Source organism: Oryzias latipes, chromosome 18, assembly GCF_002234675.1.
Source record: "Oryzias latipes chromosome 18, ASM223467v1".
NCBI lineage: Eukaryota > Metazoa > Chordata > Actinopteri > Beloniformes > Adrianichthyidae > Oryzias > Oryzias latipes.
In genome coordinates this window covers 4,795,039-4,810,370 of record NC_019876.2, presented here as the reverse complement: position 1 = coordinate 4,810,370, position 15,332 = coordinate 4,795,039, and the positions used below count along the sequence as shown (strand labels likewise).

The following is a 15,332-nucleotide window of genomic DNA, read 5'->3' as shown; positions in this document are numbered from 1 at the left end:
TTCAGAAGCCTCTGCACTCCGCGGACGCCTCTGCGCTCCGCTCCCGCCCCGCGCGCTCCTTGTCTCCCCTTCCTATCTACTCCGACACCTCTGGCCAGGGCGGCTTCAAGGAGGAGCACTTCGTCCCCGTTGCGCCGGTGGACGGAGCAAATCGTTTCTGTGCAGAGCAATCGGACTTAAAACTGTACGTTTTGTGTATGAGGGGCGGGTGCGTTGTTACGTGTGGGAGCCTTCAGACTGCCATCGGCCCCGCAGCTCAATCAGCAGGAGAAGATGTCTCCAGCTCACACGGAGGCTGTGAGTTTTTCAAAGCAAAATTCCGCTTTTACGGTTTCCTTAGAAACCGTAAATGGAGTGTAAATTCACTCCATGCGCTGTTCTCTCCGTCACGCAGCAAACCGGCTTTTCCAAACCCGTTGGTGACGGTGGACTTTTTTACGCTGCTTTTAACGATTGCTTTTAACTTGAAAGCTTCATCATATTGTAGCGGCGATCACGTGCACGTTGGGTTTAATGGCCCCAAAGGATTCTGGGATGCGGCCGGGCATGCGTGTTTCATTTTGTTGAACCGTGACTAAAGTGTCTAAGACCTGAAGTCAAGTCCATGCTGTTTGGCTGCTTAGAGGTGTGTTGAATATAAATGTCTTGTGCTTGGTGTTAGACAAAGAATACAAACTATTCACTGAGTTCGAAAGTACGTACATGGCGGCCGCTAATTAATTCCATAAATTAGCCGCGTCTCTGAATAAGCCGCAGGGCTGTAAGCGCAGGAAAAAAGTAGCAGCTTGTAGTCCGGAAATTACGGTAAATGTATTTTTGTACTTAATCATTTACATTTTTTTCTTCAGAAGACAGTGGACTCATAAATAATCTTCACAAAATGCAAATATTAATTAGATTTTAACTTTGTGAAATCGATGACGTCATGTCTGCCGTTTAATCCCAAGTATAGATCTAATGATGACCAATGAGGATGATGACATACCTACCTCCCCTGATCAAACGTCCCTGGTTTTGGTAAACCACATTAAAGTGTGACAGAGAGCTACAGTGAGAAGTGTACTGTTGCCAGGAAGGTTTTTGGGAAGTAGCAGGGACTTAAATTAACCAAAGATTAACTTAATAATTATAGTAGCCAAAGCACGGCCTTTCTCCTTATCTTCAACTTACTGTTTTAAAAAGACACATCAGACTTACGACACAGGAAATCACTGCATCCCATCTACTACTTTTTCCAGGTGTGTTTACCTTTTGATCATTTTGAAAATATAAATGTGTGTGCAAAAAACAAACTTCAGCTTTTGTGTTCGACAAAAAGACACAAAGTTGATGGGAAACAGGAAGCCTTCGTTTGATCTTTGTTTGATACCAAAAAAATCAAACATCCAAGGTTTTTTTCATCTTAAATCACATTTAAAGGCGTCACTGATGATGTAAATGTTTTTGTGTAAATGTCAAAGGACAGACAAACAGTTTCTCTGGGTTAAGACTCACATGTCCAGACCTCATGCTGGCTCACTGCAGCTTTCCATCTGAGCCGGCACAGATTTATTTTCATCAACACTCACTTGATCCTCCGAGAGGATGGCGGTGTATCTGACAGACACAAGCACATAAAACGTTAACAGTACTATTCGATTTCCTGTTCCTGACCAGGTCTACGGTATGTTTTACATCATCTGTCACAAATATGAAGTGTAGCAAAGTGAAACTGGCAGAGCTGCAAAGTGATTTACAAGCCAGATATGCAGCGGCGGCGTTTGCCTGTCTCAGGTTACCGCGTGATTATTTAAACCCCGAGCGTGTCGCAGAGGGGCAGGGACCCCGAAAAATGCTGAGGTAACCCCATACCCTTATCACATGACAGTCAAGCTGTCCGTCAGAGCGGGGCATACTCGCCGAGAGCTGGCAGCTGAAAGGGGTAATTAATGATGAAGGATTCTGTGGCACACACACTGACAGACGCATCAGGAAAACGCCGGAGGACAAAAAGGGTTTTCCAAAATATAAAACACATTGGGTTCAATGGGAAATGGAGATAATTTGTGAAAAACAAAGGAGTTTTTATTGAAAAAAATCACATTGTAACCTGACCGTCTAATGAAAGAAGATCCAGTGTGATTGAAACAGTATAAAATTCCAATGAAAATAGGGTCCTTGCTACGACACATCATTAACCTTCATGACGTTACCACAGAACATTCCTCACCACCGCTGAAGAAACCAGATAGGCTCACTTTTTTCCTCCTGGCTTGAAGACAGATACCAATTTCACATGGGCTGTCAGTCTTGGCAGCAGCGTCTGTCTGTTGTCACCGATACAGGGTCAGTTACTTACAGTCAGAATTGTTCAGGTCATTAGAGAGGATCTCTTCTGGTCACATTGACAGGGAGGATAAATGCCGCAGATGGATGACGGGACGTGGGTAATGTTAGCTAGCAGGAAAAAAAAGATGGGACGAGTGTGGAAAGGACCGAGAGTTACCTGAAAGGAAAACCTAACCTAATGCTAGGCAGATTTTTGATTTTTACATCTCTGTTGTGTCTTGGTTTTTCAGAAACAATGGATGTTTCTGAATTTCCTCACTACTAGTACTCACTATTTAGTGCACTATACAGGGCAATCGCCATTCTTTTCCTGGCATCCGAATCTACAATTCCAAAATCCAATGCCCTGGAAATTTCCTAGATATTTCTGCAAAAACCCAATGTACATCAATGCTCACTAGGTTGGCAAGTTTGGACCACAATGCATTGCGTTTTAACAATTTTATCAATTCGAAGACAATTGTTATAAATGTTCAAATAAATGTCAAGCTTTCATCATCAAAACACAATGGAGTGATGAATCCATTCCTTAAAATCTTCACGTGTTGTGTTTTCAATTTGGAAAATGAGTACTGTCCAATATGGAGTAAAAAAATAAAGCAGTGAGCACGTGTCAGAATTGCTTTAAAATCCAGGACACTGAATAGTCTCACACTACATAGTCCTTTAGGGTTAGGGAGTGTTGAGGGAATTTGGAAATAGCCATTTGGTGTTTAATGATGCCAGTTGTCTCCTGATTGGTCAACCTATCAGGTTATGGCGCTGTCTTTTAATTGACCCAACTGTATTTCTGTATTTGTATCCACGACAAACAGACAGAGGTGGCGATAAATTAGTAAACATGAGGATTGGTCGCCACAAGTGTGTGTGGATGGGACTGTGACACCCTTTTGGATTCAAAAAAGGTAGCACAGCGCTTTAGACGTTTACGCCGTTCACCATTTACCAAAATGTGTGTAATAAATTTGAGTCATCAAACTAAAGATTTTCTCCAGGACGACTTGAAAATGAGAACTATTTAACTCCTTCTTTAGTCCAAGAATGTGCCTACTTTAACTCTGTTTTTTTTTTGTTGATCCTAAACATTAAAAACAAGGGTGGTCAGATCATATCTCATATAGAAAAAGTAAATCCAGGATATTAGTTATCTCCATTTAGAAAGCTCGACACACGAAACACGATGACAGGAGGTTGAAAGAATGTATGCATGGCACGGATGTCGTAAGCTGCGGTAAACATGCAAACACATTTGTCTGTCCCCCATATGTCTCCACAGATGTATGTTGATATTCATGCCTGCGGCCTGGGGTGACATGTGACAAGTCTGCATTGGGAAGAAATTTAAATTAAACTCTTCGCGGTTAAAATTTCTCCGTTCAGACTCGCGCACCGCGGCGCACGGAAAGCCCACAGCAACACACAGTCCCGGAGTCCTGCCAGTCAGCTGTTGTGCCGTGGACAGGCGCTAAGCCCTGTGGTCCGGGGAGGGGGGATAAAGGGGATGTATTGTTAATGTGCTGCCGCAGCCAACTGAGAAAGATCCTTTAATGAAAATTTTCATCATCACCTTTTGATGAACTGTTGACTCAACAGTCTGTAAAATCAACAGCCGTTCATTATCAGAGACTTTGAGCTCCTATAAGGGATCTACGTCTCTGGCTGTGTGATGCCAAACCTTTTTTGAGAAACAGGGAAGCGTTTGGGGACAAACTAGGAGGAATTTAGACAATACGGAGCGGTGAACCCTCAACTGAAAGACAATCACGCTAAGCCACACTCCTATTTCTAGGGAGGAGGAATGTTGATATCTGTTTAGGACCGTGACTTTTCCATGTGGTTGCAGACTATAACAATAATTCTTGAGGAAGTATTTTGGTCTAATTTGTCTTTCCTGGATCTTTAACTTTTGCTTTTTTTTTTTAAACAAAGCTCAGGGCTTGAAGATTGTTTTTTGGTCATTTGAGTCATTTTGCCATCATATAGCAACAGAAAAAGCCCCCTGTGTTTAGTTCACGGTGTTCACACTGGACAAGCAGGGAGGGACTTCTTCTTTTTCTACTGTTTATGCTCACTACCTATAGTTCTACGAGGCCTGGTGCAAATTGTGAAGTGGTAATCTTGCGATGGCCACGAAATGGAAAAGATTTGGTTCATTGCCCCTGCAATGGCGGTTGTGGATTACCATCATGTCAGGAGAACGACTTTGTTTTGTCTTTTATTTGAACAGCAAAAGCAGACGTCGTCAGGCTTATCACCTAGTCTGGGTTCAACAGACCAAACCGAATTCGAGTCCCTGATTGTTCAAAGTTTGACCTGGTTTAACTGGCAACGTGCGTTCAGTGGACATCAGTTTGGAGGTAGAGCCTGAAAACTGTTGTAAAACTTGCGTAGCTACGCATGGATCAGAGAGTTTTGAATGCAGAAACCCAAAACGTGCGTTTACATAGACTTGGTAAAATGGTAAAATTAAACACATAGGGACCTGTAAGGTCATTTTTCCACAAAATGTCTTTAAATTTTGGCTTTAAATTTAGTTTATTACTCATGTTACTTTTATTTTGCTATCCCTCTTTTGGCTTCCAGTTGGTTTTAAAGGTAATTTAAAAACTTGAATGTTAATCATGGCACTGTTCTTTATGTTCAATAACTTAAAAACAATTTTATAGGCAAAGCTAAATACAACATCCTGCTGAAGGTCCAATTTTTCAAAATAAAAGTAGTAAGAGAAGGCTCTCTTTTAGTAGCTTGTCCAAAACTTTAGAGGAAATCACAGTTTATTAAAAACTTTAATTTAAAACCCATACTTACATGTGTAAAATCGCTTTTTGTGCATCACCATACTGTGGCAAGTCTTCCGCTAATTATAATAATGATAAAAATCATATTGATATTCTAGTTTTGTGATTTAGTATTGTTCTTTTTTGTTAAACTCAAGTTTTCTAACATAATCTTGATAAAGATTATTGTTGCATTTATAGATCTGGTTAAAGTATATAAACTAATAAGACCCTTATTACATGGATTAAAAGTGTTTTTATTTAATAAAAAAGAAATAAAAAAATTAAAAACAAAAAACATAAAAAATTGATTAAAACTATAGATACAACTACACATCTCAAAAAATGTCAAATTTCTAGAACCCATGTTCTCTATTTTCTTTCAGCCCTTGTACTTTTAATTTGAAATTATTTAAAACGGAAGACTCTTACTTTGGTACTCCAAATCCGCTAACAGATTCATGCTAACCGCCGTAAAAAAAGAACGCCTGGAGTGGCAATGGTTTCTCGTCGCCGTGACAACGTTTAAAGTCGTCGAGACGGTTGGACGTTCACGCACAAAGAGCGGTACGTAACCAAACGCCACAAATACTGACGGAACTCGAAGTTTTAGGGGTTTTTTTTCACGGTGTTTCTCGACCCCCTTCACCGTTTGAGGAAACGGGCCTCGCGGGTGCAAACGTTGACGCACGTCGGTCGGTTAACGTTTATGGTCATTAAACGAGCACAAATCCGTGATTCCTGCTGAATGTACCGCGCTTTGAAATAGATCTGATGTTGTTAAAACTGCTGTTTCACTGGATTCACGAGCCTCGATGAGGACCGAGAGCTTCATGCGGCAGAGCCCGGGCCTCCACCTCCTCCTTCACGTCCCGGAGCCGTCCAGGAAGCACCTGAGGCCGCGTGCCCTTTAGATCCGTGATTGACAGCTCTGTGGTCCAAATCCCATAGTCCTGGTTCCGTCATCAGTGGGTCCAGATCCAGACCAGACCTATCGCAGAACCGGGTCCCCGGGCAAAACCGCTGCAGCAGAGATGCAAGGATCGGATCGTCCGGGGAGTTATGGCATCAGCTCTTTCAGCGACATTCAGCGACATTTATTCTGTTTAGTGAATTGTTTATATCTCTTTAAGGTTGTGTTGACTCTGTTTATGGGCCTGGAATGACGAGAGGCCATATCGAAACTTATTTTGAAAGGCCAACTTGAAACTTATTTTGAAAGGCTAGATGGAAGCTTTTCAGGATAGCAATCATTAAACCTATTTTTAGAAGAAAGAGGAAACTTGTTTTGAAAGGCAAAATAGAACATTTTCACGGAAGAGAAGGGAGACGTGAAACTTATTTTGAAAGGCGAACCTGAATCTTATTTTGAAAATCAAATATGAAAGGTTAACTTGAAACTTATTTAGAAAGGGAAGCTTGAAACTTATTTTAAAATGTAAACTGGAAATCTGAAGGGTTTGTTGGATCCAGCTGGCGTCTAAACTGAACCTCAAGCGTTCACAGTTCTGAAGCGTTTCATCCAGAGATGTTTGACATGCTAACGTTGAGTTTTCTGTCATGTATGTGTAAGCTCCTCCTTCACTGAATCCAGTTGTTAACCATGTTTAGAATGTTGTTAGCATGAAGAAAAGCTGGGAAGATCCACAGGTGGTGATGGAGATGAAGGGACACCGGGTCCATGGGGGATTCAGCAGAACCGAGGCCAGCCTGAAAAGCAGTCTGAGTGTTGGATCAGGACCCTGAAGGACAACACGTGGCTTCATTTTTTTCCCCCTACAGGTTCATCGATGGATCACTTTTTCTAATATTTTTACAGGGAGATGTTTACTTAAATAAACTCCAGAGTATCTGTCTTAAAGAAGCAGACTCTAGGGATACAACGGTTTTGTTTAGCATATTTTATGTCTTGTGATACATTTTACTAAAACTTGAGAGATGGTAAAAACACTGTAGCCGGCTTGAAAAAAGAACATTAAAATTTGAGTATTTTTCACCGAAAGAACAGTTAATCTTCAGTCAAAATGAGGCAAAAATGTCTTTTTGACTTGATTTGAAGCTGCGTTCCAAGCTTTCATTTTTTTTTTGTATGTATTTGTTTGCTGTTTTTAGGAAATAAATGAATTGTGTCAGTTTTTTTTTTACCCCGTGGTGACTGCTGTCTGATCTTTCTGGACCTCCCCTGGTGATGTGCAGAAGAGTTTGGGCTTTCAGTTGTGATTCCAGTCGTCAGGGACACTTTGGTCCAACTCAAATAACACTTTGTGTGTTTTTTTTTGTTTTTTTCTCTTGTCATTTTCTTAACTTTCAGCGTTTCTTTGCTGTCGGAGCATTGCATCCCTCGTCCTGCTCCAGGGCTCCTGACATGCCCTTTCGTCGGAGGGCTTCCAGGGAACTCGCTCCTGATTGGAGGGCGGACTGCCCCCTTGCAGCTCGTCCAGTTTAAGGCCCAGCTGGCATTGACTCACATAAACAATGTTCTTGCTGTTGGCGGTCGAGCTCCAGCTTTGACCTCAAGCTCCAAGACTCATAAACCACACACGTCCACAGCCCCGCCCTCTCCCACTGCTGTGGCCATCAACCTCTTGAACGTTTTAAAGATTGTGAACGCCATGTCCCACCCCCTGTATAACCCCTATGCCTCTGGGAAGCAGAGTTCCTCCCAGGGCCAGTATGGAGTGCCCAGTGGACAGAAAGACCCTCGGTTGGCATCGCCTCACCCGAGACCTGGGTCCAACTTCAGCTCCTCTGGAGGTTCTGTTGGACCGATACCCTCGCTCCTCACCCTGCCCACAATCTACAGACCTGCGAAGAGGGCCACGCTGGATGAAGACATAGAAAGATCTGTCAACCTGCACATTAGCCAAGCCAGAGAGGGAGTCAAACATCAGCATCCAAACCAGAGATCTTGCTTTGCAGGCACGTCAAGAAACGAGTTGCCTTCCTCAGTTGCAGGAGGAACTTCCTATATGTCGCCTTCACCCTTCCAAGGACAGAGACTCTCTAATGTTGGAAGTAGCAGCAGCACCTTGGACTGGTTACCAATCTATAATAAAGGCAATCAGGACAATTCTACAATATTTCCATCTGCTTCCTCTGGCTTCGCAGTTAGTGGTGGTGGGAGGTTTAATCCCTCCGGTGAAGAAAGGCGAGACATGCAGTCCATTCCAGGCTTAGGAGATTTTGAAGATGCTATGGAAAGCAAGTCCACACCACCTTCTGAGCCAAGTCACCCCAAGTACACTTCAGAATCGGCTATCGGCATCCTCATGAACTTCGGGCTTGAAAAGGAAGACTTGGAGCATCTAATCTCATACCCGGAAAGTCAGATCACGCCTGAAAACCTGCCTTTCATTCTAAGAGAAATTCGGATCAAGAAGGCCAAGAGTGCTCCGGCCGCAGTTCAACCGCAACCCTACCCAGAACCGCAGCCCACCGCAAGCAGGAGCAGAGTGGACAAATTAGGAGACTCCAGAGGGTCCGAGATAAACCTGGATTGTGTGTCGGCATCAATACTCAAACCAAGCAAAGTGATTGACTATGGACATACTGGGAAATACAACGCAGGAGGTGAGGTGGGAAAGATTGGTGACGGTAGCGCTGCCTCTAACATCAGTGCGGGGATGTTACGCATGGACACCATTAGTGGTGGGAGCCACAGTCAAGACCTGCAGCAAAGAACTCTGACCGAGGTGAAAGTGAACACCAGTTCTGTGGCTTCTTGTCGTGAACAGATCGGTTCCTCCTCCGTCAGCTCACTGAGGAGCTCTCTAGCTCCTTCCAGTAGCGCTTCATCTCCAGGCGCTCCAATCCAACCGAGCCAATACATGTTTAACATGTATAATTTCATAAAGAAAGACACGGACATGAGGCAGCCCGACCCCGACACCTCCAAGGCTCTTCCTGTGAAAATGCCCGAGCAATCTCGACCGTCGACATTATCCACCGCGCAGGCCAAAACGCTGACCAGAGGGGTACACCCACAGCGCCCGGGCCTCGTGGTCTTCGACAGCAACCGCAGAATCCCCAACGCTGCACAGGGTGAAAATAATCCAACGCCAAAACGTCCGCCGCCCAATAATCCGCCTAAAATCCTGCAGCCTAAACAGCAGATGGACCAAATGCAACACCCGGAGCCGATCCAGCCACAGTACCGAGCTTTCTCAGCGGTGAAGCCGTTCCCTCCACCGCCAGTCAAACCTGGAGGTGTCTCTGCTCCTGCTCCACACCAGCAGATCCCCACCCTCCTCAAAGGAGTGTCCCTGACCCCCGCTTCCAGCATGCAGCAGAGCAAGATGGAGGCCTGCAAGAATCAGCCCACAGAAGCCATGATCCGAGACTACTACGCCACTACACCTAAAGTATTTCCTCATACCTGTTCTATTTGTAAGAAAGAAAGTGCACATATAAAGGTGAGTGAACGACTGAACTGTGTTCTGTGTACCCCCCCCCCCCAGCTCATTTATCAGTTTTTGTTTGGAATCAATACGCAGTAATTCACACCCGACAAAACGGGTTCACTCTAATCCAGTGATGTAAAATGTCATTTAAATGTTCAATATTTCAGATTATTTATAATCTTTCATGGGATTCACTGTTTTTATTGTGTTTAAACTCTGGAAAGTTTGCTTCAAAAAATCCTGGAAATGACATCATGATGGAGAATCTTCAAGTCCGAATAGATGGAGTGATGGACTATTTGTTGTTTTTACCTCTAATCTTTGCTTCCTGTCGTCCAGCAAAGACAAACGTTTTCATCCTAACGTGAAATCGGGACTCTAAGGTTCCTTAACCTTCCTTTTTTGAAGGATAATTTTTTTTTTTTAAATATCTTTTTTTCACCTTGTAACGTGAGACAAATGTCGCAGATTTTGCCGTCTCGGGCATCAGAGTCGGGTCTGTCCGTCTTTGCTGAGGCTGCATCAAGAGAAGACCCCGCTGGGAGTGTTGTTCCGGACACCAGGACGCTGCGTCTGCACTTACACTGCTGCTGAAATGTCTTTTTTTGGTTTTTTACTTTTTTTTTTTACAAATCCACTCAGACCGTTTGAGTTGAACTCTACAATCTTTTTTTTTTGTTTCTTTGGTCTGAAATCAAACCTAAATATGAACAAGTCATCTAGAAAACTAAAAGTCAGGAATTCTGTTGATGTTTTTGATCGTTAGACTGAAGTGACCTGGAACTGAGCAGCCCACGGTTTAAACTCCAACTTATAATTAATGTATTCAATTTTGTCCTTTTAGTGTTAATATTTGTCTTCAAGCGCATCAATTCCAGTTCAATTGAAAAGCCTCTTCTTTAATGTGAGCATCAATTTGGGTTTTTACAGTTTGAAGTCTTTCCTCTTTTCTGGTCCTTTAGGTCAGCTCCTCTGCAGTAAAAAGACTTTCCTGAAATGGTTTTGGGAAACCTTTTCTGTGTTTTGTTGTCAGGACTGGATCTCCCACCATAATACCAGCCTTCACCTTGAGAACTGCAGACTTCTTCGGACACGGTAAGTCGGTTTTATTATTATTGCATCGGCTCAAGTAAGAAACTCAGAATTTCCTTTGTAACCCATATTCCTTTGGGTCAGGATAGCCTGAAGAAAGTGTTTTTTATGTGTCGGCAGTAAAATCGTCTGTGTTCAAGGGTGTAGAGATATAAAGCTGAAGGCCGCTTTTGCAGCGCCACCTATGGACCAATTGGGATCATGCTTGTTGAGCCCATTCATTATCTATAACAGCACCATAGTTTAAGTTTTGGTGAAGTTAGGTTGATCTGTTGAGGATTTGTAGCATCAGATCCTGCTAAATTGCATTAAGATTTTTACAAAATAATAATTGTGTAAATTCAGCAGTTCGATTGGTTTGTGTTCGTCCAAAAGGAGTAACTACCCAAATGTGTACAGATTGGTTGAAGTACGCTGAATGGGAGTGGAAAGAGGGCTTTAAAAGTAATTAAAAATGGGGGTAAATCTAGTACAACGAAGGTGTGCTGTTTAGTTTTTAAAAAAATTCCTTTTCTGCCAGTTCTGAGATGAAAATAGAAAATTCTGAAGTTTAAAGCCATGAAATTATATAGAGGAGTCTTTGAGATGTACATCTTAAAAGTTTGGTCCTATTCATTTTCTATGACTGGAAAGTCGCACAAAAAAACTGCTATAAAATAAACGAGAAATACAAATGCTTCCAGAAGTTAAACTTTTCCAGATTTACTATCAGCAGGTGAAATCATTTGGATATTTTGAAATTGTAATAAGTAAAAGCATTTTTTTGAATGGGCAGAATAAAATATAAAACAGAAAGATATGTTTGATTGCTTTCATCAATCAGACAAAGTGGCTCTGCAGATGTGCATTATTCTGTTAATTCAAATGTTTTTTTTGTCTTTTAGATATCTAAATTGGGGGGGTGAGGTGCTTCAGGCTCCCAGGTAAGTTTCTGACAAAATAAAGCAAGTAACTTTCACGGTTTTAAGTTTTTCTGCTTTTGTGTTCCAGGTGTTTTTTGTTCTGTGATGTTTTGAGTATAACTTCCTGTTTTATTTTGTAGTGTTTCCTGGTTTGTTGTAGTTTTGAGTTTTACTTTGGTCCCCATCCTTCCTGAGTGTTTCCACCTGTGTCTCGTTTGTCTGCATGTATTTAAGTCTCGTCATTCCCTTCCTCCTGTGCTGCTCCATATTGTGCTTTTCCCTGGTTTTGAGCGTTCTGTATTTTCAAGTTTCGAATATTCTAGCCTGCTTAAGCAGTGGTTTTGGTTTTGTAGTTTTGTGTTATTAAACCCTCCATTCCCTGCATCCTCCTGCCTCCTCTCCTCTCTGCGCCTGGGTACTTCCCTTCTCCCCCGTAACAGTAACATCACAGAAATGTAAAGAAAACTCTTCTTTACAAACTATTTTAGGTGATGTTTACATTTCCTTTCCTGTCTGCAGTTTTAGAAGAAAAAGTTTGTTTTACTGTAACAAAATTTTCTCCTTTTTTATTTTTTCATGGTCCTAAAAATCATTTTCATGTTTGTGTTTGTTTTTTCAGCCCTGCGACTAAAGACCCCCAACCGTCTCCTTCAACCTCCGCCCAGAACTCCCAGAGCCAGTACCAGAAAGGCAGGTGGAGCAGCCACTCGCCGTCCCGCAGCCCACGCCGCCAGCGTGGATTGGAGGACCGAAGAAACCGGCGTGGCAGCAGGTCTCGCTCCCGCAGTCCTCGCCGCCGCTACAGCTCCGACAGCCGCAGTGACAAACACAGCAGCCGCTCCAACTCCAGGAGTCCCCGTCGGCGCTCTGAGAACAGGAGAGAGAAGCAGAGCAGATCCCGCTCGCCACGCTCCAGACACAACCGCCGGTGTGTAAACACAAACAATTACCCAAAACCAAACCCGGATAGAAGGACATTCAAATGTCGTCAAATGGATTCAGGTTATTAAGCCGTTAAGGAGGACTCATGCAGGTCTGATGAAGATTTGGTAACAGGAAGTAGGAAAATACGTTTTTCTGGGTCATCCTGACTCATCAAAGGAGGAGGATAGATGTATCAGTGCAGGAGTAGACACATAAATATTAAAGATACAAGATATTTAGTTAGAAACTAAAGATGCTGAAAGACCATTTATTCCTTAATTTCACTAAGGACAGTATTTTATTTTAAATGGATCATCTATGTGGATCTTCTTAAGCTGGTCTCAGTATAGTTTGATTTATCTGAAAATCTTATAAAGAAGTTAATTTTTTATATTTATTTAGGCAAGGAAAAACTGCTAAAAGACAATGGATTACAAATCTATTGTCTTTTAAATGCTAAAAGTCTTTGGACTGAAATCTTGAATTTCATAGAGAACGTCATCTGGTCATAAACCATTTCTGATTATTTTCCTTTAGGTCTCGTAGCCGCTCTCGTTCGAACTCCCCGAGGTACAGCCACTACACCTCTTCCCGTCACCGGACTCGCTCGAGAAGTCGTGAGAGACGATCTTCACCGAGGAGGAAGGATGAGAGACGGTCACCAAGGAGGAGCCGCGAGAGGCGGTCATCCCCAGAGAGGTCTGCGGGTCAGAGACAGCGGTCGAGCAGCACCGAGAGGCTGGCCAAGAAACTACTGGAGAAAACAGGTTTGACCAAGGCATCGTTTTAGCGCCTTCACGGCAAAGACAAGTAAAAGTTCTCATGGATGGTATATGATCTGGTTTCATGAAACATGTCTTTGTGTTGCTTTTTTCAGCTGCACAGTCTCTGTCCAAACATTCCGACCTGGAAGCCATGGTCAAAACTCTGGCGCCGGCCCTGTTAGCCGAATTGGCTAAAATGAAATCATTAGGTTCGACGTCTTCAGCTCCATCTTCTTCTTCTGGAAAGCATGAGGTTGGTGTCAGCGGAGGATGTGCAGCGAAGTTCCTTCTTTTTACACAGAAGTATTGTAAATATAAAACACAGTCAACTTATTAAACAGACGGACACAAATACAATAAAAATACGTCAATGGCAGGAAAACTGTTAAATGATAAGAAGAAAAGAAATCCCATATCATGATGCCTCTACTGCTGTGCGTGACAATTAGGATGATATAATAGAGGTTAACAGTTTTTTTGTTGGTGTTTTGTTGGTATTTCCAAAATGCCTAAACTCCTGCTTTTGTCCTGCTTCATTAATGCAGGTTGTTTATAATGAAATGATCTTTCATGAATTAAGGTGTTGAAATAAGAAGACATAAAGGATGAAGATCTCTTCTCACGAGCTGCTGGATGTTCTTTCTCCTCTGTTCTTTCTGCAGGGTAAATCCTCTCCCCCCACCATGGTGAAGCTCTCAGGGGTCACAAGTATGATTTCACACGGCGACGTCCAATCTGCCATAGACAACATTGGGAAAACCAAATCAGTGGTCATTTTCAGATCAAAATTAGAGGTAGGCACCACAAAAGTAGGAGTTTACACGCAAAAAATCTCAACTTCGATCTTTAACAAAAGAAAATATGTTCTTTAGTTACCATTTTTTAATTTCATTGATAATTTTCAGATTGTTTAAACGTTGTAAAGTTTGAGCTGCTCCTGGTTGGTTTACTGTCTGACTCTTGTCTTTCACACAGGCAGTTGTATGTTTTGAGAAAGAGGAGGATGCAGAGAAGCTGAGGAAAATGAAACATGTGGACATCAAAGGAACTAAAATCTTTGTTGTCGCAGAAAAAGTAATGCATTTCTCTCTTCCTGTATAATGTTTCAGATATGTTTTTATTGAGATTTCATCATAACAATCCTTATATGTTCTTTGATAGGAAAGTGTTGCCAAGGAGACGAAGGAGCAGAATCCTCCTGAGCAGTAAGTTGTTTTTCCTCCTTAGCAGTCATGCTTTCATTTAGTTCTAACTGAAATTCGGTGACTAGTCCGTACTGGTACCGACTACCGGTAGCACAGAAAACACTGATTTCAGTGCTTCGTTTCAAACATGTCAGTCATTTGTATTTGATTCAGTTTTGCTATGCTAGCCAGTAGTTTTACCTTTCCAGCAATTGTGGGCGGGTTGGAATAAGAATAGGTAAGGGTGGGCGGAGCTTAGATTTTGAAAATACTGAGGTAAAAAATCAGTCAAAATGTTGAATGCAAAGTAGGGCTGCACCATATGAAGAAAACTCGCGACATTAGAGATTATAATATAATCAATTAACGATATAATTTGCGGTATGTAAACAAATAGCAGAACAACCTAAAACATCATTCCCATTTCATTGCAACAGTTTAAAAATTATACTCCAAATGACCCTCGTCGACATAGATGACAAACGTTTAACATAAAAGGCCTCCATCTGATTGGTCAAATGCATAAAGGGATTTATTTGATTCGTTAAATGCTTCAAGCTGCCATAAGATTGTTTTAACACATTTTTAGGGTTTACAATTTATTGCGATTTTTGCCGTCTTTTGCGATATGCGTATTGCAGAGCTGGTTATTGCGATAACAATAAATTTGCGGTAGATTGTGCAGACCTAATGCAAAGTCGTCACCCTTCAATGTTTTTGGAAAAAACTGTTGATTTTTTTTTTCACCGGAACCATTTGAAAAGTACCAGATAGAATCCAAACGGTACCCGTTCTCGGTTCTGACAATATTTTTCTGGTTTTGGGCGGAAGAGCGGCAGAACAAGAACAAAAACGTTTATTTTACTGCTACAGAAACGCAGCAGTGATCCGGCTTTCTGGTCATCTCGACTGGTTTAGATTGTCAAACTTTATTCCAATAGAGCTGCTTTTTGGTCTGATG

General features: G+C 42.2%; 1 protein-coding gene across 1 annotated transcript in view; it reads left to right on the top strand.

Annotated features, from left to right (window-relative positions):
- Nucleotides 1-15,332, top strand: part of LOC101174778 (zinc finger protein 638) — a 32,469-nt gene that overhangs the window by 9,321 nt on the left and 7,816 nt on the right. Inside the window, exons 2-10 of the mRNA XM_011487289.3 lie at nt 7,417-9,517; nt 10,539-10,600; nt 11,482-11,520; nt 12,119-12,427; nt 12,961-13,190; nt 13,301-13,440; nt 13,850-13,981; nt 14,163-14,261; nt 14,349-14,392. Of these exons, the coding sequence (XP_011485591.2) occupies nt 7,417-9,517; nt 10,539-10,600; nt 11,482-11,520; nt 12,119-12,427; nt 12,961-13,190; nt 13,301-13,440; nt 13,850-13,981; nt 14,163-14,261; nt 14,349-14,392 (3,156 nt within the window). The remainder of the gene's footprint in view (nt 1-7,416; nt 9,518-10,538; nt 10,601-11,481; nt 11,521-12,118; nt 12,428-12,960; nt 13,191-13,300; nt 13,441-13,849; nt 13,982-14,162; nt 14,262-14,348; nt 14,393-15,332) is intronic.